The sequence below is a fragment of the Doryrhamphus excisus genome, linkage group LG6, assembly GCF_037039965.1.
Source record: "Doryrhamphus excisus strain RoL-2023G ecotype Guam linkage group LG6, RoL_Dexc_Guam_v1.1, whole genome shotgun sequence".
NCBI classification, from domain to species: domain Eukaryota; kingdom Metazoa; phylum Chordata; class Actinopteri; order Syngnathiformes; family Syngnathidae; genus Doryrhamphus; species Doryrhamphus excisus.
Window position 1 is genome coordinate 16,968,756 of NC_136362.1, and position 22,868 is coordinate 16,991,623.

The 22,868-nt window shown below is 41.6% G+C and overlaps 2 protein-coding genes across 2 annotated transcripts in view; both read right to left on the reverse strand.

The window, feature by feature from the left end:
* On the reverse strand, positions 1 to 6,051 carry LOC131126149 (tubulin beta-2A chain). Its single transcript, XM_078791555.1, has 6 exons — positions 5,966 to 6,051; positions 4,550 to 4,577; positions 4,217 to 4,471; positions 3,810 to 3,918; positions 2,324 to 2,434; positions 1 to 1,255 (listed from the first exon to the last, which is right to left on the reverse strand). The coding sequence occupies exons 3-6, from the start codon at positions 4,271 to 4,273 to the stop codon at positions 183 to 185; spliced, it is 1,350 nt and encodes a 449-aa protein (XP_078647681.1). The 5' UTR covers positions 4,274 to 4,471; positions 4,550 to 4,577; positions 5,966 to 6,051; the 3' UTR covers positions 1 to 182.
* A 3,311-nt stretch (positions 6,052 to 9,362) lies between these two features.
* Positions 9,363 to 22,868, reverse strand: part of LOC131125469 (solute carrier family 22 member 23-like) — a 32,796-nt gene continuing 19,290 nt past the window's right edge. The window contains exons 4-10 of the mRNA XM_058067055.2: positions 19,938 to 20,106; positions 18,487 to 18,614; positions 15,726 to 15,828; positions 14,434 to 14,669; positions 14,053 to 14,085; positions 13,081 to 13,204; positions 9,363 to 11,115 (exon numbers count right to left, since the gene is read on the reverse strand). Coding sequence (XP_057923038.2) covers positions 9,930 to 11,115; positions 13,081 to 13,204; positions 14,053 to 14,085; positions 14,434 to 14,669; positions 15,726 to 15,828; positions 18,487 to 18,614; positions 19,938 to 20,106 — 1,979 coding nt within the window. The 3' untranslated portion in view covers positions 9,363 to 9,929. The remainder of the gene's footprint in view (positions 11,116 to 13,080; positions 13,205 to 14,052; positions 14,086 to 14,433; positions 14,670 to 15,725; positions 15,829 to 18,486; positions 18,615 to 19,937; positions 20,107 to 22,868) is intronic.

Genomic DNA, 22,868 nt, shown 5'->3' on the forward strand with positions numbered 1-22,868 from the left:
TATTTGTTACATGTTAATATACAAAAACACACCACAAAGTTCATATTTTGCTTGATTGAAACTTTATTGGCGATTTCTTGCTGCTGAATATACGACAACAATTTATTGTTTGGATGAGACATTAAGGTAGGTATTAAGGTAAGTATATCTGTACTTAGCTGATTAGCTTCTAGTCTGTTTTCTTAATGGCGGATGTCCTCCTCGTCGTCCATTTCATCCTCTTCGTACTCCCCCATCTCATCAGCAGTCGCATCCTGGTACTGCTGGTATTCTGACACCAGGTCGTTCATGTTGCTCTCAGCCTCGGTGAACTCCATCTCGTCCATACCTTCACCTGTGTACCAGTGGAGGAAGGCCTTCCTGCGGAACATGGCGGTGAACTGCTCCGAGATCCTTCTGAAGATCTCCTGGATGGCCGTGCTGTTGCCAATGAAGGTGGCCGACATCTTGAGGCCTCGTGGAGGGATGTCGCACACAGCGGTCTTGACATTGTTGGGGATCCACTCCACAAAGTAGCTGCTGTTCTTGTTCTGCACGCTCAGCATTTGCTCATCTACTTCCTTCATGGACATGCGGCCGCGGAAGATGGCCGCCACGGTGAGGTAGCGACCGTGTCGCGGGTCGCATGCCGCCATCATGTTCTTGGCGTCGAACATTTGCTGGGTGAGCTCGGGGACGGAGAGGGCACGGTATTGCTGGCTCCCCCTGCTGGTTAGTGGGGCAAAGCCCGGCATGAAGAAGTGCAAGCGAGGGAACGGCACCATGTTGACGGCCAGCTTACGGAGGTCGGCGTTGAGTTGTCCTGGGAAGCGGAGACAGGTGGTGACGCCGCTCATGGTGGCCGACACCAGGTGGTTGAGGTCTCCGTAGGTGGGCGTGGTCAGCTTCAAGGTGCGAAAGCAGATGTCATACAGAGCCTCGTTGTCAATGCTGAAGGACTCGTCGGTGTTCTCCACCAACTGGTGCACAGACAGGGTGGCGTTGTAGGGCTCCACCACCGTGTCTGACACTTTGGGCGAGGGCATGACGCTGAAAGTGTTCATGATGCGGTCCGGGTACTCCTCGCGGATCTTGCTGATCAGCAAGGTGCCCATTCCGGAACCGGTGCCTCCGCCCAGGGAGTGAGTGAGCTGGAAGCCTTGGAGGCAGTCGCAGTTCTCGGACTCTTTCCTCACCACATCCAGAACGGCGTCCACGAGCTCTGCTCCTTCCGTGTAGTGACCTTTGGCCCAGTTGTTTCCTGCTCCGCTTTGGCCTGCGTGATGCATTCAAGGTAGTTAGTAGTAGGTCTGCACCAATGGTCCTTTTCCACTGCATGCTAACTACTCAACTCAGCTTAGTTGCCCTCCGTGAAACTAAACACATGCTACTACACCATTAGCTGAGCTAGCTCGAAAAAAAAAACATTAATATAATATTAGTTTTCTTCCAAAAAGCTTTTAAAAAAGTTTTTTTTCAGGCTTTGTCACAAAAACATTTATTCATTTTTTAAATTAATTTTTTTTCCCCCGGAAATAAATTCTCTTTACTGTAAAAATGTTACTTTTTAATACATTTTTCAAAAAAAAAATCTTGCTATAACAATCCATGAGTTAGACAGTGTGACAGTTTGTCAGTCATTCTCATTCACAACACCGCAAGCCCAGATTTGACACTACTGGTTATATATACATATCTTTGTCATTTTTGTTCATAGTAATATACAGTATTCATTCATTCACTTTCTACCGCTTATCCCAGCTGTCTTCGGGCGAGAGGCGGGGTACAGCCTGGACTGGTCGCCAGCCAATCAGAGGGCATATACAGTATATATATATGTAATAAAATATTTCTTCTATAATATATTTTTATTTTTATTTTTACAACCACCCCACACACACACAAAATGACAACCTTTTTTTCCCATTAATTAATCCCCCCCCCCCAAAAAAAACAGACTTTTTCTCTCAATATTACAATTTGTTTTCCTCTGAAACATGACTTTTTCCTCATTACATTCCGACATTGAGTGGGTGCACCAACACTACCAATGGCTCACAACCCAATAGAGCTAATTATTGCACGGAATATGGCGTCTAAAGCTTTTTGTCTGTGCCCTGTGGATGAATAATACATGCCATTAGCCTTGTTGATGTCTGCAGGAGCAGCCTTTCCCTTAGCTTGTTAGGGTTTTATTTTAGTGAGACCACCAGAAGCGCTGACAACATGTCACATATCACCATGCTGAGAATGCATCAGTCCACCGACACAATGCTGAGAGGCTGCACTTGGAATCTGCTGGGTGCACCCAGGACACGGTAGGACACATCATAATTCTCCTCACCAAAGACAAAGTTGTCAGGCCTGAAGAGCTGTCCAAAGGGGCCGGAGCGAACTGAATCCATGGTCCCTGGTTCCAGGTCCACCAGAATGGCACGGGGGACAAATTTGCTGTCTTTTGGATAACAAGGGAGATGATGTCATTCCACATAGTCTCTCCCTGTAGCTGACTCTTACATTTGAAATGCACTGCTGTTTTCTTCAGCTAGATTTTTGCAGTTGTTTTTTTGTTTTCTGCACTGTGCACACCACTTGCAAGCCAATTCCTCCAGCATAATGCAGTCCTTATTCTAGACCACTGGGCCTTTTAAAATGCTGAGGTCGACACGATCCGTTGAAGCAAGGACCCTCCCAAAAATGCATTTTGCTTTCTACTCAACTTTGCACAATCACCTTCTCGCTGGCATTTTTTTTTATGCGACTACAGTGGAACCTTTAGAGGTGTACAGTTTATGCTGCCACCGTCATTTTCGACAAATCTGTACCACTAAAATCACAGAAAAACCCAACACAGAACAGTTTTAGACGACCTGCATGAAACTCCACACTCCTGCTGTCTTACACTTATCCGTGACTATAAAAAAATAAAATAAAATAATTCTGCTTTCCAGCTTCCACTGAAATACAAACATCATTATTGCCAAACTGTTGCTCAAATATACAAATATGAATACGAATGAAAGAGAAGCGGACAGGAAGTGACATCAGGAGTTTAGAGTTGGTGCGTGGGTAATGGCTGCCGGCACCAGTAGCCCATGTTATGAGATAATTGTGCAATAAAAGCCTGTTGGAGTCTGATCCTTATGTGAGAAGTGTAGAATACTACATTTCATTGACTTTGTGTCTTTTGAATGCCTTATGTGAATGTCTTATACGTATGTATTTTATTGCATTTTATGCTTGTAAATGCATAGTTTATGACTAATAATAGGTCACATCCAAACACAAAAAGGCATGAATTATTAATTAATATATTTTTGATAAATCATGATGGCATAAAACAGCAAAATTTGAAACAAACTGCAGAGGGACATTGTCGTCCAATAGTATATATTTTTACTTCTTTTTTCTTGTAAAATGTGATTCTTGTTCGGATGTAGGAGAGTTATGGTTGTATAATCACAAATAAGGATAGTGAAATGAGTATATTGGCTTTCCCGGTTCACAGAATAAAAATCAATATGATAACAACATAGAAGACGCAATCAAAGGTCAATATTTCTGGCTGTAAATGAACTTTAAATAATAAATGAGAATGTTTGTTTAAATGATTGATGATCCTGGGGGGTTTAGATGCCTTATGAACTGGAGTAACATTTCAGCATCAAATGAGGCAGTGAGATGAGGTCAGTGAGACTGCAGATACCTGTGCTCCCTATGGACACAAGGGGAGGGGGTGCGGGGGGGTGGACATGGAGATGGAAAGACATTTTAGCTGACTGGCCTACTTGTGCGTGTTAATGGTGTTAATGGGTGGGATGGACGTTTACCTGAGGCCTCGTTGTAGTACACGCTGATCCTCTCCAGTTGTAGGTCGCTGTCGCCTTGGTAACTGCCCGACGGATCGATCCCGTGCTCATCGCTGATTACTTCCCAGAACTGTAGGGCGGGGCAAACAGGGTCATGGACACACCGTGCATTCATTTTCTATGTCACTGTGCAGGGAGGACTAGCCCCACCACAGATCACAGGCTACATGCAATTATTGAATATACATGTTCATACAGGAAGAACATGCAGAAATCCACCAAAGAGAATATTTATATGAATAAAAGACAAAAAGAGGAAGCCACACCCCTTTGTGAGGTCTTCATTTTTTTACTTATAACTACTTTAGCAAACTCACAGATATTTTGATATGATTTTATACTAAATAATTCTTATAAGTAAGTGATACCTTGGCCCCAATCTGATTGCCACATTGTCCAGCCTGGATGTGCACGATCTCCCTCATGATGCTGTAGTAACAATGGCCGTGTCGTCCTCAGTGTTGCTCCGCTGCAGTCTGACTGGAACTCAGCACTTTCCTCATCTCCAGCAGGTGACGACGAAGCCTCGGCTGGCCACGCGGATAAATGCGCTGCCGGGGGGGATGACGTCGGCCTCTGTCGCTGCATCCCCAGCATCCCCTGCAGCCAATCAGAAGGCTCCTCTGTGATGCAGTGGAGCAAAAATTGCTGTATCATCAGCAGCATCATCAGCAGCAGCAGAATCATCTTGACGTTCTCACCAGCAAAACGATGCGGTCTAAAAATATTCTAAATGAAAGAAGTGATAGGTTAGCAGGATGATAATTAAATACAACAAGCAATCAAAAATAAAAAATAAACAATATTAATCCACAATGCATTAATCTACCATGAATGAATGAATAAATAAGACAATGCTTTACTCGTCCTATAGTGTACACATTTTTTAATAAATGAATAAACAATTATTAAAATAAACTTCAGCACAGTGGAGACCTTTAGGGACAAAAACATCAGAATAAATCAATACAATGATAGTTCATTCATTCATTCATTCATTTTCTACTGCTTTTCCTCACGAGGGCCAATCACAGGGCACATATAGACAAACAACCATTCACACTCACATTCATACCTATGGACAATTTGGAGTCGCCAATTAACCTAGCATGTTTTTGGAATGTGGGAGGAAACCGGAGTGTGTCCGAGGGTGGAATTGAACCCTGGTCTCCTAGCTGTGAGCTCTGCGCGCTAATCACTTGTCCGCCGTGCAGCCTACAATGATAGTATTACCTAGAAAATTTGATGGGTATGCAACCTGTGCTGTGAACCTCGGACCCGGTATCTACTGTGCCAGGCTGCCGAGCAATGCTGTGCGAACATTACATAAAGGAATTTAGCAAAAAAGCAAACATGCTAACTGTTAGCACGCTATCATCTAGCGTGCTAACAAACGAAAGCGTCAAGGCAGTCCTACAATATCCACAATATCATGCCATGTCTGTATTAGCCTTTAGATTTGAGGAATACAGCTAAAATGTTGACATGCTAACAGATATCATGCTAGCATGTTAACATTTTAGCTGTATTCCTCAAAAGTGCAAAGAAAGCATTTCTACATCATGCCATGATGTCGGCCTTTAAACAGGAGTAAAATAGCCAAAATTCCAACATGCTAACAGTTAGCATGGTGACACCTAGCAAGATAGCTAAGTGGTGAAAGTGCCAAGGCAGTTCTATATTGTCCACACATCATGCCATGTGTGTATTTTCATTTAGATATGTATTAAAAAGTCAAAAATTAGACAGGGATAGGCTCCAGCATACCATTGCGACCGTAATGAGGATAAGCGGCTAAGAAAACGGATGGATGGACATCCCTTTACTACCTCTAGAGTAGTAAGAGTAGCTCCACACGGAGCTGAAACGCAACTCTAAACTCCTGATGTCACTTCCTGTCCTTTAGAAGAACCATTAGTGAACCCCTGGAAAAGGGCAGTGAAAAAGGAATGAAAAAACTGCATACATTTTTTTTTGTCCAAAATCATAACTTGCCAGGAACCCTAATGAGGAGCCGAAAGGTTTCCCTCAGCTCCTGGGTTATAGAGGTGCCGTGGAAACAACATTAAAATAGCTGTCACTGTGTGGAGCTTACAATTTTTTTGCAAGATCAATACCTTGGAACACTTTTGGTCCCCACCCTGAAATGGAGTAGCAGCAGGACCCTAAAAGGAAAGAAAACGGTACTTCTAAGGGAGGGTCCTTCTCTCAAGGCAGGCCTCCATGTCCACTTTTCCACACAGACGTTCACTGTTACACCGAGCTATTCATTAAACTGCCCTTTGTACTCTGAAAGGCAAGCACAGTCCAAATCCCCCTGTTGTTTTTTTTTTCTTTTTCCAAAGTCAGTGTTGTACTTTGGCGCCTTTATTCATCGACTATACGACTGTTGATGGGATGGACAAACCTGCACTCAGGAGGTTCTACTGCTGCTGCTGCTATAGTTCCAGGACGTTAACAGTGAGGGCATTCTTTCCTGGACGGCTGCGTGGTTGCCAGGCAACCTCATTGTGTTCAAGGAAATTGTTCACATAGGATTTAGAGGTTGTTGCTGGATTTTGTTACAGTCATTCATTATGGTCCGTCCATGGGGAACAGGGGAACAGACGTGACAAAATATTAGGGACTCCTGCACTGAATAGTAATTCAAGAGCAATGCAGTCGTCCCTTTTATAGCGATTAATTTGTTCCAGAACAGACATTATTGTTAGAAATTAGCATTATATTATCATCAATTTCCTCAATTATATGATTCAATGATAATGAATTTAATATTTTTGTAGCATTTACGACTTTCTAAATATGTTTTTTTAACATTAGTAGAGCCCTGTAAAAATGAAATAACATCCCTATAGTCACCTTTACACTCCTATTATTCATTGTGTACACCGCATTACGCAACACTTAACGCTTGCAAGCCAGTGAGCTAACCAGTTAGCCCTGAATTTATTTCTCCTAAACTTAAAAAGCCACAAACTTTACCACTTCCACACGGAATGAGAAGATTTTTTTTTTTCCATTCTGTCATGTCGGACATGCCATGGCTGACTTCATGCAATGTTAAGGTAATGACTCAATGTTTTATTACTGCCCCCTATTGACCAGAATACTGCATATCACTTGTAGTTCAATATGTTTTGGGGGTTTCTCTGTCCCGTCACAGAGAAATATATTGAAGGGGTGGGAGGTGCTTGTCTCTGTCGTCCATCTATCGAGAGGAAAAGCCAGCATTAATACATTTCCATTCCATCACACAGGTGTTAATTATATTTTAATATATTAAAAGTCAAAAGTTGATCAATAAATAGTGGTTTGTTTATTTGAACAGGTATGGCTTATGTACAAGTGCATCAGTTATGTATGTTCAAAGAAAATGAAAGTGAACATTCAGAAATCAGAAATGATACAATTCATGTTTTTTTTTTCTTCTTTTTTTTTTACATTCATTCAAACCTCTCCAAGAGAAGAAGGAAGCAAAACCTGAAAACACACTGGACTTCATGACCTTTCACCTAGCCACCTAGAATACTTCATGACGAATAGTACTAATAGTCAACATGACCCATCTACACACATAATATCCAGTCAGGGTTTCCGCTGGTGCTAAAATATTCACTGTTGTTGTATTTTGTATTCACGATACAATGGCCTCCGTGAGCGCTGTGCTCAATTTGCATGAGATCTTAGCAAGGTACCTGCAAGCAACTTGGGTTTTAATGTGCTGGCCCGCTGCTTGTGAGGCTTAGGCGACCACCACACCGACGACAAAACAATCAGAGGAAGCGGTAAGCAAACAGACGGCATGTTGAAGCAAATCTCTGCAGCAGATGTAAAGACCGGGACACTGAGACAAAGCCCACCTTAAATGCTGCTCCTTCCCTTTTTTATTTTCCATTTGAGGCACGCTTCACCAAGCTGAAAAGGGGAAGGATAAGCCAGTCTAGAAGTAAAACATTGATAAATTGAAATATTCAGATAAATATTAGAATATTTGGGGCTTTTTTCTTCATAAAAAAAAAATCAATTTTCAGATTTTTTTAACAGAACAAAATAATGACATTAAAAAAAGTTCATGCATTCAGTTTCGATGCTGCTTCATGGGTCGCAGACGTACGCTGGAGCCTACCACAGCTGACGTTTGGGTGAGAATAAAAAAAAAGAAGTTAAAAGTTGTATTTATTTAGAGAAAGACATTTTACAAGATTCCAGTTGTATTTTTTCAGGGGAAAAGTTGATCGTGCTACAAAAAAATTGTAATGTAATGTGAAAAACAAAAGTAATATTTGGGGGAAAAGCTGTAAAGAAAAAGAAAATCAGAAGAATGTTTTGCTATTGAAACAATGTTTCGTCCAGAAAATGAGAAAAAGTCATATTTGACAAGAAAAAGTATTTTATGTATTCCTTTTGCGGGGAAAAAAATTATATTCTAATCCTATAAGATTGTCAAATACTGTCAAGAAATAACAAGAGACCCACAGAGAGTTATATTATGGTTTGAAAAGATACCTTCGATGAAAGCGGTATTCATGCGAAAGAAACGTTGTAATGTTAGAAGAAAAAGTGATGGCAATCATTGCATTGTGACAAGGAAGTTATAAAACATTTTTGCGCGGTATTGCAATGTTTATCTCATTTATAAACTGATATTTTCATATTTTGTGCGATATGCTTTTCGAACAGTTTTCTTGTAATATTGCAACTTGCTCTCCTTGTATTTTCTCAACTTTTACTATCATCAAATCATTCTTCTCAAAGTTTTAACTTATTTTTGCTCTTTTCAGTGCAGCATTAGTACTCTTTCATCCAAATGCTACGTCACATGCTTGCAGGGAATTTGTGCTTTGACGTGTGTTCATTATTATGAATATTTCCTAAAATAACCATCTATTAAGAGTTGTCATCTAGAAATGTCTTACTTTGATTCTATCATTGATTGGAAAAAAAAAATCTTCAATATTGAATGACATAGAGGAAGAACATGACAGTGCAGGAAAGCCCCTGACTGATGTTGTTGTCATGAATGCACCACAATATTTAATTCTCTGTTGATGTACCAGTCTGTTGCACCTTGTACAAATATGAAAGAGTCACATTTTGAAAAGGAAATCATCCATGTTTGGCTGGCTCTTAAAGATTTTACAGTAATTAATGCTTTATCGTCACGAGAATTGTAAACATTTCTGCAAGAAACGTATTGAAAGGTCATTCATTCATTCATTTTCTACCACTTATCCTCACAAGGGTCGCGGGGGAAAGTTCAAGTCATGTCAATGAAAAAAAAAAAAGAAAAACTCACTGAAGTGAAGCAATGCAGTGACACATCTTTGTCATGCATGCATTGTTTTTTTTTTTAGGATTTTTTTTTCCAGCGGTGTGACAAATACTGAATACTGAAGCTTTGTACATGGCTTCATCGGGGCAGGCCAAAAAAATAAATCATACTTTAAATCTTGCGTACAAATGAATCAAGCTTAACAATTAATTATGCACTTGCTGACAATACCCCCCCCCCCCCCCCCCCCAAAAAAAAATAAAAATTGCATACCACAGTCAATTAGTAAAAAATACATTAGTGGCTACCATTACATACATTCTGATACCATTGCGTCACCTCCTTGCATGGGAGAAATACTAACATACTGATTCACTTCATCCACATTCAGTCTGATGGCAGAGGACTACAAAAACAAGTCCGCAAACATGCAACAATACTCATTTTTGGCACTATTTTTTCAATGTTTTGGTTTTCGGGAGTACTTTCTTGTGCTGCTTCAATAGAAAAATCTTTACAATTGTTGATTGTTTAGTTGTGTATTGACTTTTTTTTCTCAACATTATTTTCCTAAGATGACAGACAGTGACGTTTTTGTCCATCCAATGCACTTTCAAGGCTGGTGATTTGAACTGACATTCAAAAAAACAACAACAAAAAGCTGTCACATTGTGACAAAGCAGCCTTTTGTGCCAGAGGAGATGGAGAAATGGCGGTCGGGAGGGGGTCATCTGTAAGACCACCCAACTCCCAACAGCGGGGGCAGTCTTCTTTTAAGTGCTGCAAAAAAGCCGCAAAGGCCGCCATCATCATGACGACGGCACTCCGTTGATGGCGCTGTTTTCTGTGCTAGCGCCGTCCCTGATTGAGAGGACGCCGGAGTCTATGGGAGAAGAAACTGTACACTCCATTAAGGAGGGAGGGGGTTCTAGAGGGCCGGAATCTTGAATGGGACAAGAAGAGTCTAAGGAGTCAAGGGAGTCGTTTGACTCCTCAAAGGGCTCAAGAGTCAAAGTCTCTGGGGGGGCGGTGATGTGCACCAGGTCTGTGATGGGGAGAGTAGTAGGTGGCAAGGGGGCGGAGTCAGGCGAGGGGAGAGGAAGTGGGGAGGGAGGAGGTGAAAGGTCGTTCATAGAGATGGGACTTGATGCCAATTCATCAACTATTTCTAACTGGATTTCTTCACAAAGGGAAGGCGGGGGGTCCTCGTCTGTCATGGGACCAGGAGGGGGTGGTGCAGGTGATGGAGGGTCTTCTAAGGTGTCCTCTAGCAAAGGTGGATCAGATGTCATGGACATATGGTCCACGTCGTTATCCAGATGGGATTCTAAAGGGGGGTCCATCAATAGAGGGGCGGGCTTTGTTTCTGGAGTTTCAGGGGGCGCGTCCTGTGTAGGAGTCGAACCCGTGTCACTTATTTCGGGAATAACAGAATCTGTGAGCGGCTCCACTGAAGCCATGATGATTTCTGTAGGTTTCTCTAAAAGTGGGTCTGTGACACAGGCCTTTTGCACAGGCGTGGAAGACAGCAGGTGCTCTTTACTGGCGTGGATGACGTCATCTTCAGTGGGGGCCACGAGTGAAGAAGAGTCTTCCACAAGGTCTGGGTTGGCGGGGAGAGCAGTCAAATCCACAGCCGACGAGGCGGTGGAGTCCATGGTGGACACGGCAGTGGCGGCGGCCTCGTGCAGAGGAGTGTCGTGCACCCGCGTGTAATCCCTGGAGCTCTCCGAGGGCGCCAGGAGGAGGCGCTGCTCGCCGGGCTTGCGTGGGGGCAGCAGGGACTGGCGGGTGTAGCTGTCGTCGGCCAGCGTCTCAGGCAGGGGGTGGTAGCGCGTCTCAGGGAGTAAAAGAATGCAGATGATACAGATAAGGGTGCAGCAGGCGAAGATAATGTGGTGCAGGAAGTAGCCCTTCTGATTGTGGAGCTCCATGATGGGTGCAGTCAGCATACCGAAGCCAGCACTCGCCAGGACCAGACCCAGACCTCCACCCCTGCAGACAAACATCTCAATCTCAATCTCTTTATTTATTTATTCATGACATGCATTATGAGTGTAAACAGTGGAGAGCGCTGCAGCACCACTATATTCCACGCCAACACCACCTGCTCTCCACCAGAGGGCGCCATCCAAGCACGTTCCACAGCATCACTTCTTACGTAAACCGAGATAAGAGTCATACAGTGCAGTGGCATGGGGGAGGGGCGGGGGGACCCGGCTTGGCTCATTTGCGCAAGCTGTGGTTTCCATGTGACAAAAGCAGTCTCATGCAGATGTTCAATGATTTCATAAATGGTGTGGAAGTAGTGGAACATCTAATCCATTCAAGGTGCATCTCCAAGTGTATGCTCAGGAGGTGATTAGCCACTTATAAATACATTACAAAAGCCCTAAGGGTTCAACACAAAGCAACAAAGCAATAAAACAGGCAAAGCATGTTTTATGCATTACAATTGTCAAAAGCTGAGCTTTAAAGGGGACCTATTATGATTTTCCACCCTTTGGATTGAGTTGTGGTCTCCTACAGAGCAGCTATAACCCGCATAGAAAATTTTAGATCTTCCAGAATCTGCACCTATTCTAACTGTATTTCATTTGATTTGTGCTTCCTGCCAAAATGGTCTGTTTTAATTTATTCCACCACCACTCTGCTGTGATTGGTCACACGCTCAAAGTGCTTCCTGCTTCCTATGAACCATATAAGGAAGCGCGCCCCTCTATGACATCACAAAGGAACGGTTTTACCACACCTTTTCAAACTGAGCGCTTTGAGCCATCCCAAACTTTCAGGGCTGATATCCAAATGCACAAACCTCATTATCTGAAACCTTGGCCTCGTTTAACATGAGAATACAAAATTCGAACTGCATTTATAGGTCAGAAAAGTATAATAGGTCCCCTTCAAATAAATTAAATAAATGAAATCTGTGAACAGCTGATGGAAATAGCAATCACTGGGTGAAACCATTAACCAAATTGGCAGGAAATGTTGCTAATATCATTTTTACACTGAATTGTATAAATTCTAAACTGTATAAACCACATTAACAATAAATAAAAGTGACTGTGGCATACATTTAATTCTTTGGCTTTTTAAAAATGTATTTATCAATATGATGCCGTAAAACCAAAAGTAAAAATTGAACTGATTTGAACTTTTTTATGCATGTAATATTAACAGAACATTGTTTTCTAAAAAAAAAACAAGTTTAATTTACAATCATATTTTATTCAAGTTTTGCAATATGATGAAAAAAAGTTGTAGCCTAATATTAACTTTTTAGTTTTGTACTCTAAAAGTGGTATATTTTTTGGGAGGGGGGTGGTATTGCAAAAAAAAAAATTGAAACACGCCTCCTTCGCCACATCGTAGTTGTAAATATAAATTTAAGGCATTCAGAATATGCGTTGATATTGTGATATGCAGTTTTCTACACTGGTCACTAGGTGTCAGTAGGTGCGCCAAACAAGACTTGATTGCCGGACAACAACAACAGGTTTTTATTGCAGATTTGAATCATATCACAACAATCCATCCATTTTCTATGGAGGGTATGCTGGAGCCTATTCCAGCTGTCCTCGAGTGGGAGGCGGGGTATAGACAAACAACCATTCGCACTCACATTCATACCTATGGACAATTTGGAGTCACCAATTAACCTAGCATGTTTTTGGAATGTGGGAGGAAACCGGACTACCCGAACCCAGGCCTTCCCGATCCCATGACAGTGTGGACTTACATGCTAACCACTCTCAAAACAAGCACAATAATCTAATAACAACGGCTATTGGGGCTGTAATCCACCTAAAACTCAACTCTGAATACAGTTGGGTCTGGAACCAATTGACAACAATAAACAAGGGATTATGATATACTCTTTGAGTACAGTATATACTGTACATAACCAGTACAACAATCAAAGCGTGTTTAAAATGAGCAGGTGGATGAGGAACTCACCTGATGACGGTGGGTGTGATCTCAGCACAGAAGAAGATGCTCAGGTTGCTGACAGCATGGGAGGAGAACATCCCGATGATGGAGAAGGCAATAGAGAAGTTTTTATTCAGGGTGCCTGAGCTATCTGCACACAGAGCAGGAAACATACAATGATAGTAGGGCTGCAACTAACCATTATTTTCTTAACAAATGGATCTGAAGCTTATTGTTTGGGTTCATCGAGTCACGAACCTGCTAGGCTCAAGACGGGCAAAATCATTCATTCATTCATTCATTCATTCATTTTCTACCGCTTTTCATCACGAGGGTCGCGGGGCTGCTGGAGCCTATCCCAGCTGTCTTCGGTCCAGCCAATCACAGGGCACATATGGACAATTTGGAGTCACCAATTAACATAGCATGTTTTTGGAATGTGGGAGGAAACCGGAGTACCCGGAGAAAACCCACGCATGCACGGGGAGAACATGCAAACTCCACACAGAGATGGCCGAGGGTGGACTTGAACCCTGGTCTCCTAGCTGTGAGGTCTGCGCGCTAACCACTTATCCGCCGTGACGGGCAAAATCAATACAAATCAAAATACAAACCTTTAGTGGTTTGTACAGGAACATAACGAATAACCACCAAAACATATAACAACCAAAAACACAAATATAGTAGATCTGTTTTCATGAATGACTCAGGGAATTGAAAAATATTCACATTTGTAAGCCTGAAGTCAGAGAATAGTTACATTTTTAAACAAAAAAAATACGGTAATCAAATACCAAAATAGTTCTCCATGAATGGGGTAATCAATTAATGATAGCGTCACTGATTAATTGTTGTAATAGTAATGATTTCCATTGTTGTTTAATGTGACATGCAGAGGTAGCGCCTCTTGAAAATGACACTATGACCCATATTCACATTCAGGTACCATGTCCAGTCAGCCTTTGCTCAGACCAAAATTGGAACAAGAAAGGTTCTTACCTATATTAAGATGGTTGCTATACTTTCCCAGCACTGGAAGAGAAAATAAAAGACAGTTTGTGACATGTGAGAGACATACAGTATATAAAGATGTTACACTGCCATAAATCAAATGCAAAATCAAACATGATCAAGCTTGTTGTGTTAACGCGGATTAAACATTAATTCAGGCTCATTTGTAACTGAATAAACTGACTCGTGTCGCCTTTTGATCAGCCGGAACTCTCGTTTTTGCTACACATTGACCACAACAACCATTACGAACGGTCGACATGAGCAAAGTGACACACTTCAACGGGCAAGTTCATCTATCCACCGGCCACTTCATTAGGTACAACTGTCTAGTCAAACATCGCGACTACGTGTCAAGCGATAACTCACAGTTCAGCAGGCCCAGCTGAAGTAATGATGCCAACGCGGTGATGATCATGAACAAGAGGAGGCCACCTCGCCGGCCCATCAGGCCCACCGCTGGGCACAGTGCCAGGCAGGAAGCCACTGCAATCCCTGCCATGGTGTAATAGTCTGCGTAGAAGTTATGGAACATGGTGGTTTCCTGGGCCTCTGGGTCCATCATGCTGCGAGCAAAGCAATGGTGGATCCCATAACCTGTTAGCCTGCACAGAATATCGACATACGCAAAACATGTGAGTGCATCATTTGGTAACTGTGGTAGAAGTACCATTAGAACATCTTGCGACACTCGGGAACACCAGATTTTTTAAATAAAAACATAAATATACTAGAAACATATCCAAATTAAGGCTGCACAGTGTATGAGTGGTCTAACTCATCTCAGAGTCCACAAACTTGTTTGAATCTAGACTGTGACGATGAGTGCAGGTCACAAAAATGAAATACATACAATAGGTATTAAAAATACAATGAGGGTGGTACATGGTGTTAAAAAAAACAAGTTAGTATTGTGTTACACCACAGCAGAACTTCAAAATCCAGATGGCCCCTGAACTTCACGACCGGAAATATGTTATGTTACACGTCTCTGTCCTGGCCGGTCAGTAAAATAGGGCAAATTTGATAAGTTGTGATTGTTTTCTGTTTGGATGCCATATCAAAAAATAGACAGACAATTTGTACACTTGACAATGTTACATAATACACTGCTGTTCAAGTTACCACAAGTTGTATGATGGCGTCGGTGTGATCCCCAAAACAGGTTATTTCTACTTACATGATTTCCTATGGGACAGTTTGTTTTAAAACATGAAGAAATTGAAGGTTGTCAACACACACACACACAAGTGGACAAACAAGCACACTCCGTTCTACAATAGAAGGCCAAGGCGACTCTCCCTTCCCCCCTTCTCTCTGTTGTGTGTGTCTAAAGTTTCATCAGGACCGCTCATGTAAAATTTACAGCGACTTCAGGAGTCAGGGACACGATACGCTGTTGTGAGCGTCTGTATGTGCTAAAAGACGAGGTCGGTGCCAGAAAGCAGGGGAGAGAAAGATGTGGATATAAATGGCAGGGAGGCACACTTATTGAAAGGCCGAACGGCTGGGATAAAAAGCAGCGAGGAGAATGGATCAATACGTATTCAATTTACAGGTTAACGGTAGCATTAGACCTATTTCACATACTCCTGCAGAAGCTCCTCCAGACACACTAGCCCAAATTGTGTAGAAAGACGAAAAGAAAAAAAAAACCTTACGAGTTGACGCAGAGTACGACAATATTCTTCCATAGGTTCCTCGTCCTGGCCATTTTAACGATGCACGTCTTTTTTGGTTTGCGTTGAAGAGCTCTCTGCAGTTCTGTAAAAAAGACAATCATTTCACATGTGAAGTGTTAGGTCTGTAAAATGCCAGACAGAAAGATTTCAAGTGAACGGAAGATGTTACAGGACGAAAATCGTAACTTTTACGTTGTCATTGGCTGTTTTGTGTGAAGACTCGATTCCAGAATGATAATCCAGAAAACAACTACAAACTCGAAAATGAACTCTATTCCTCAAATGCATATCCAAGACTGACAGCAAAGTGGAAGTCTGGACTGTGGAGTTTAATAATGCAACATCCAGATCTCAGGCACAACAACAGGGTAAGCTAACATGTTTATCTTTCTCATTTCTAGCTGTGCAACTTCAACATATTGACATATTTGTCATTGTTTTAATGACGGAATCCCAGGCAGAGTAGGTACTAGAAATAGGACCTGGAAATGGAAAAACATCATTAGCAAGTTGAGTTGTTCAGTTAAAATGTGTCAACTCACTACCCTGAAGATTTCCATTTTTTAAGGAAGTAAACATGTTGCACCCTCTTGATTGGGAGTGTGAAACACCCCAGTACAGACTGTAGCCTTTATGTATGTAAATAGAGTATGTATATACGTATGCTCCTGCTGAGGCAGGTGTGACACTGCAGAGGAAAGTAACACCTAAGGGATGTTTGGTGTCAGTCTGCCTGGTTGCCAGTGAAACACGCCTCTGCCTCATGCCTCTCTGTTTCCACGTCAACTCAGGCATGTGACAACATTCCACGTACGTACATGCCTCAGGCAGAGTGGGCGGGGGTTATCGCTGGCTGGATTGCTCAGCTTTTCCAACGATCCTCTACAGCTACACCGCAAATCTAAGAGTGAGAGGCCGATGCCCATTGGAGCGGCATTGACTTGACTGTTCGATTGATGCATCGGACTCAGAGCTTTTAAAAATGGCTTCAATAAAATGCAGTGTTCCGATAGGAGATGAGAATATACGTGTGGAACAGGAGTGGCTGCCTGAAGCGGAGACATTGGGAAGAATGAGCTTAATCTTCTCTAAAGGACATTCTGATACCATAGAAGTTGTTATTATTGTACCATTTGACAACATTGGATGGCGCAGTATTTTACTCCACACTCTGCACTTTGCTGCAGCTGACCGCAGCCGCCACTAAAGTGAAAGGTCTAACTAAAGGCCGACATCTCTGCATCTCTCTCAAACAATTAGGAATTGGACCAAAATCTTCATGAAAAATGTGCCACAAGAAATTTGACTCATACTGCACAAAGATTAATTGCACATTTGTCTTTTTCTTTGGCTTTTAAGCAGCACTAATCCATTCATGTCGTCAGGGAAATAATCAGCATACCTTACAAGCGCGCAGTTCAGAAACCATTTTAGGACTAACATTATGTGTTTGGCACTACACTGCGGTTCAAACTTCACTCCCTCACTTTATTGCATTTTTTCAAATATCAACTAATAAACGATTGCTGTTTCATGGTTGACTCTACCTATTAATTGTCAACGAATACTGAAAGACAAGTCATTTGTAGTATTATGGTCACGACTAGGCGTCAGTATTGTTACACTGATGAGACATTACCTGCATTAAGTCAGCCATGGAAGAGGCTGACATGACAAAAGAGGCAAAAGAGTTCTTCTCCCATTCCGTGTGGCAGTGCTACATTTTTGGCCTCTTACTTTGTCTTCCCCACTCAATTTCAAACCTATTCTTAAGTTTAGAATAAATAAATTGGAGGCTAACTAGTTAGCTTGGTCGATTTTGGTTGATATTGTTAAAGCGGCCGCCATGTCACGTCAGAGATTCCATAGCCTGCGCACACTAGCGGTGAGCAATGTGGTATAAACAAAGCTAGCAGTATTATCGCATTATTGAGTGTGCAGTATTGCATCTATGTCCATCTATGGTGGATCAAGATTGGCTGCCATGTATATCAATCAAGTGACAATGAATAATATGATGTTGATCTTTTTTAATGCCATGCAATTAACCCTCGTTACGTTTAAGATACAACATTCCCAAAGTTAACGGTGAGTTATTATGTTTAATTATTGCTTATCAGGTCTACTACGTATATTAGCTAATACAAGCGTAAAGGTGATTATAGATGTGTTATTTCATGTTTACAGGGCTGTAATAATATTAAAAACTGTTTTAAGAAGCTCATAAAAAGGTTCTTCACTCTCACTACAAAAATATTGAATTTATTAATATTGAATCCTACTTCGCGGAAATTTATTAACTAGGTACGACTGCAGATGACTGCTTATCCGCATACCATTAGAGCCCTATGAAAAACATAGATCTACAACAATATTTCATATAAATTGATTTTGTATAATCCTGCTGACTGACAGATGGAAACAAGCATAGTCAGACTTGGAGCTAAACAGGCTTCAAACACTGACAGCTGATCTGGGTCAAGAGTTCGAACCTAAATCTATCTGCCGGCTGCACACCTCTCTCCATCTGTATGTCCGCCCACCGCAGCTACGATAAAATTAATGAAGAGCTTAGTATGTGTTAATTTTTTGCTGCTCGTCACACTCACTTGCTACATCTAGAGTGGCCTGTTGTCATAGCAACCAGACAGGAACCCGATTTAATGGTGTCAACCCTTCCTTTTTGCAGGAGATGCCAACTCACTTTGAATGAAATTCTCCATTTTTTTTTTCATTTTACCTGGGAGGATGTTGTCGGTATCATGCTCCATGTTGACGCCATTTTTCTTGGCAATGTGTCCCATGATCCACTTGGAGCGGCAGTACTGCTGAGTGGCCAACAGCCAACGCAGTGACTCAGGGAAGATCCTGACAAGTAGACGGAAGCAGGAAAGTCCTCTTCATTAGTCATGACAAATGAGTCCAAATTCATGAAAGCTCATTTTAAGGTTGGTTCAGGTCACTCAATGAGAGTTAGGGATGTTAAACCTCATTTCTTTAGCTGTCCAATGCCATGCATGGCTACAAATAAAATGCATGTAGAACATTTAGTGTATGTGATTTTTTTCTTTTAGATCTGTTACTGAAAAACAGTAGTAATAGTTACCTGTCCTGATTCTGTCAGTCCAAAAGTAGACAAAAAGAAGCTATCTGGCTTGCCAACTATTTACCATAAATGCTCTAATAATAGCCACAGTGTTTATTTACCTAATCCACAAAAAGGTTGAGGCATTAATTGGAAGCGGGCGACAAGTAGGGATTATTTTCCTATTCTCGATTATTTTATTTCCCGAATTTGAAAATCTATTAGACAGGATATTTAAATTTATCCAATATGAAATTATGCGAATCCAATTAATCCATTCCAGACACCCACTATTATAAACAAAAAATACATTTCAAAGGATTAATTACAGTTTTACATTCAGGTGAGTGTAACGCAAGCGTGTAACACGAATCAGGCAAATGATATTTTAAAGCACATGTAGAGGTAGATAAAGCAGATGGATGCTACCACTATGTTATTTTGAAGGCAGTTACTGCCATCTTGTCGAGTTCTTTAAAAATCTTGAGGAGGAGGTTGTTTACAGCCACAGCTGTTAATGTCAATGTTTTTTTGGCATGGCCCTCATTAGAGTCGCTGTGATTATTTACTTATTAACAATGCCCCGGTGACTGTATGTTAATTAAATCTAGGTGAGCATTTACAGTAGATAGGTAGCTAACTGCGAGATAGCGAGAAGTCATCCCAACACAGTGAAAATCCCCAATCAATCATCTGATTGATCATCATATTTATCCATTACTGTAGTGGTATTTCATCAGATTAGCTCTTTCAAGTGCGTTGTCTGTATTGTTCAGGTATGTCTTGGAGGAATGCCGAAGTCTACCATATACTGTCAAAGGTGAAAATACATCAAATGAAATTTCCTATATGTGCGTAGTACAAAAGACAGCGTGAACACACATGTATTTATCACTAGAGGTCCTGAGAGAAAAGTCGTTAGAACTTAGTTAACAGGGTGTTCCATTGAATCAACTGGAAAATGGCCTTTTGTCCACTTTTATAAACTGATTAAACCGTTTACAACCACACACAGTCAAAGTTCTGTTCAAGGTTTCCTCCTTAGAGGGAGTTATTTCTTATTAGTCTTAGCATACGTTACTCAAAACATAAAAACTGCTTCCTACCAGATGTAGGACAGCATAAGCAGCAGTGGACAAATGATGACAGCCTGGAGCACCTGCCAGTCACGACACAGGTACGCCACACCTGGCATCAGCAGCTGTCCACCCAGCATCACGAAACTGGCCACCATGGTCATGGAGAAGCGCCAGCCCGGAAGGCACAGCTCAATCCCTGGTGGAGGAAGAAAAAAAAAAAAGATGACTTTTGTTCCAAAACAAACCAATGACATATTTGAACATGTGGGGCTTACAGGCTGTAACATGAAGTGTGAAGGTGGACATCATTCCCAGTACAACGCCTTTATATTGAAGAAAGACCTTCTACACCATGTCATCACATGTCATACTGAGTTGTTATTTGGACTGTAAATAGACTGCATCTGCATTTGTGCAAAACTAGTTTTGACATGAGCACAGTTGGTTGACTCATTCAAAAAGCATCAGTTTATTGCAAATATCAGTAATCACAACATTATGGTTACCGCAGCGATTCTTTGCATATGTATTGTGACGTGATCAGTGATGTCAGGGGTACAGAGAGTGGATTAATGCCGCAAAAGTATTATTATGATTATTATTGTGTGTGCTGTGAGATACTTCAAACCTGCAATAATATTGTCTTGATGCTGATCCTTGTGTTTCATCAAACATTACTCACACCTAGTGACCAGTGTACAATACTACATAGCATCCCATTTTTGAAGGTAACTTTTGAATGCCTCATGTTTGTATTTTAGTTCATTTAGCTATCATTATACTTGAAAATTCTTAACTTGTGCAAAAAATAACAAATAGGTCGTGTTCAACTGCAAAACAGCATGGGTTATGAATATATTCTAGAATATTCATTCATTACAACCTCTGCAGATTTGTCCACATGTCGTCACACAGCTAAAAATCACAAAGACAAACATGTAAGCTTACCCTCCAGTAAATATTACTATAGAATTTAATTTATCCATGAATGCATTTTCTAATTTATCAATAATTAAGCAAGTCAACATGAGTGTGTGCATTATGTGTTTATATGAAAGATCTTATACAAAAATACATCTATGGTATAGCTGCTGTTGTTACAGAGCGATACAGTGGGCTGCAGTAAGAGTGATCTCACAAAAAAGAAAAAAAAGAGCTTCCTTGTGCTCATTTGTCCAGTATTAGAATGGCACTGATTCATTCCATCATTAGCATTCACACCACACAGGCTGCCAGCCACCACAGACAGTGGAGTCCTTTAGTGGCTTCACATCAAACATGACAGTAAGAGTGCTCTCCTCACATCATTCATCCAGCCATTATTTTACACAGTACATTTTCTGCTGCACGGGAATGTCAACCACCTCCAAAATGGGCCTTTCAAGGTGACAAGGGCCAGCATAATAGGGTGGATGTCGGGTCTGGTGGTTGTGCTCTACTCTAGCAGGAAGAAAAAAGGACAGGAATTCCAATTAGGATGTGCCCCTTTGGCAGGCATGAATTATGCTCTGTGTTCGTGGACACCGTCACAGCTGGAGTGACATCGCCAATGAGTCGAAGGCAGGCCGATGAGTGCAAGACCCGCTGAGACTGAACCGACTCAACCCCTTGCCGGGAGACGGTTCACTGCTCACAGACTGCCTGGGATGAGAATTCCTTAGCTTTGCATAAGGCATCATTTCCGATAAACGCACTAGTGAGACGATGCTGACAAAGTGCTCATACATGCAAGAATACAGACGTCACGTTGATATATAACTGTAATATGAAGGGTTAAAAAGAAGGGCTGAGTAAAAAAAAAAGTAGGCTTGAGCTGCTTACACATCACGTTGACCCTAATCTTTTCTCAACTCACTGGATCAGCATTCCCACAATGCTGAGCTTGAGCTAGTGGCCAACTGACATAAATCTACCAATACAATATCTTGCACCAGTCTAGCCGCAACCATCTCTGGGATAACAAACCAATCAATAATAAAACTAAAAGTGCAATCAGACAATCTGCCAAGTTAAGTTGCATTAAAGAAATAGAAGAAAATTCTTGGCTCTTGCTCTTAATTTAATTGGTTCCTTCTTGGCCAAGTATAAAAAAAGATGTCAGGCTAGCTTTTGCAACACAAAAAACAGGACAATACAGAGAACCCTCAAAACAACTTGGAATTTATTCATGCTGGAAAACCCTCAAATTTGGCTGAATTAGAACACTTCTTCAAAAATGAGTAGACAAACTCATTGCAAGTTATGACAAAGGCTTGATTGCAGTTCTTTCTGCTGAGGGTGGTCCAACCAGTCATTGGCTTTCGGGGGCAATCACTTTTTCACACCTCTGTTACACACACTCCTGATCAAAAAATACAAGAATGTACATTTTGCACCGCAGGATCATAAGGAAGTTCTAAGTCGATCTTCAAAATGCAAAAAAGGAAAAACAACAGAAGTGAGACAAAAAAAACATTTGAACATGCAATGTATTGCTGTTCATCAGCCAATCAAATGTTTAAGACCATCAGTCAAAAAAGTCCGATACCGCAACCAAAAATAGAAATGAAATGTTCAAAAACAGGCTGCACGGTGGTCGAGTGCACGCCACACGCCACACAGCTAGGAGACCAGGGTTCTATTACCCCTCGGGCAGAAGTTTGTGGAGTTTGCATGTTCTCCCCGTGCATGCATGGGTTTTCTCCGGGTACTTTGGTTTCCTCCCACATTCCAAAAACATGCTAGGTTAATTGGCAACTCCAAATTGTCCATAGGTATGAATGTGTGTGAATGGTTGTTTGTCTATATGTGCCCTGTGATTGGCTGGCGACCAGTCCAGGGTGGACCCTGCCTCTCGCCCAAAGACAGCTGGAATAGGCTCCAGCACCCCTGCGACCCTTGTGAAGATAAGCGGTATAGAAAGTGCCTTGCTCACAATGCCTCAGGCCACTACGGAAAGATAAGGCTACATATTGGAGC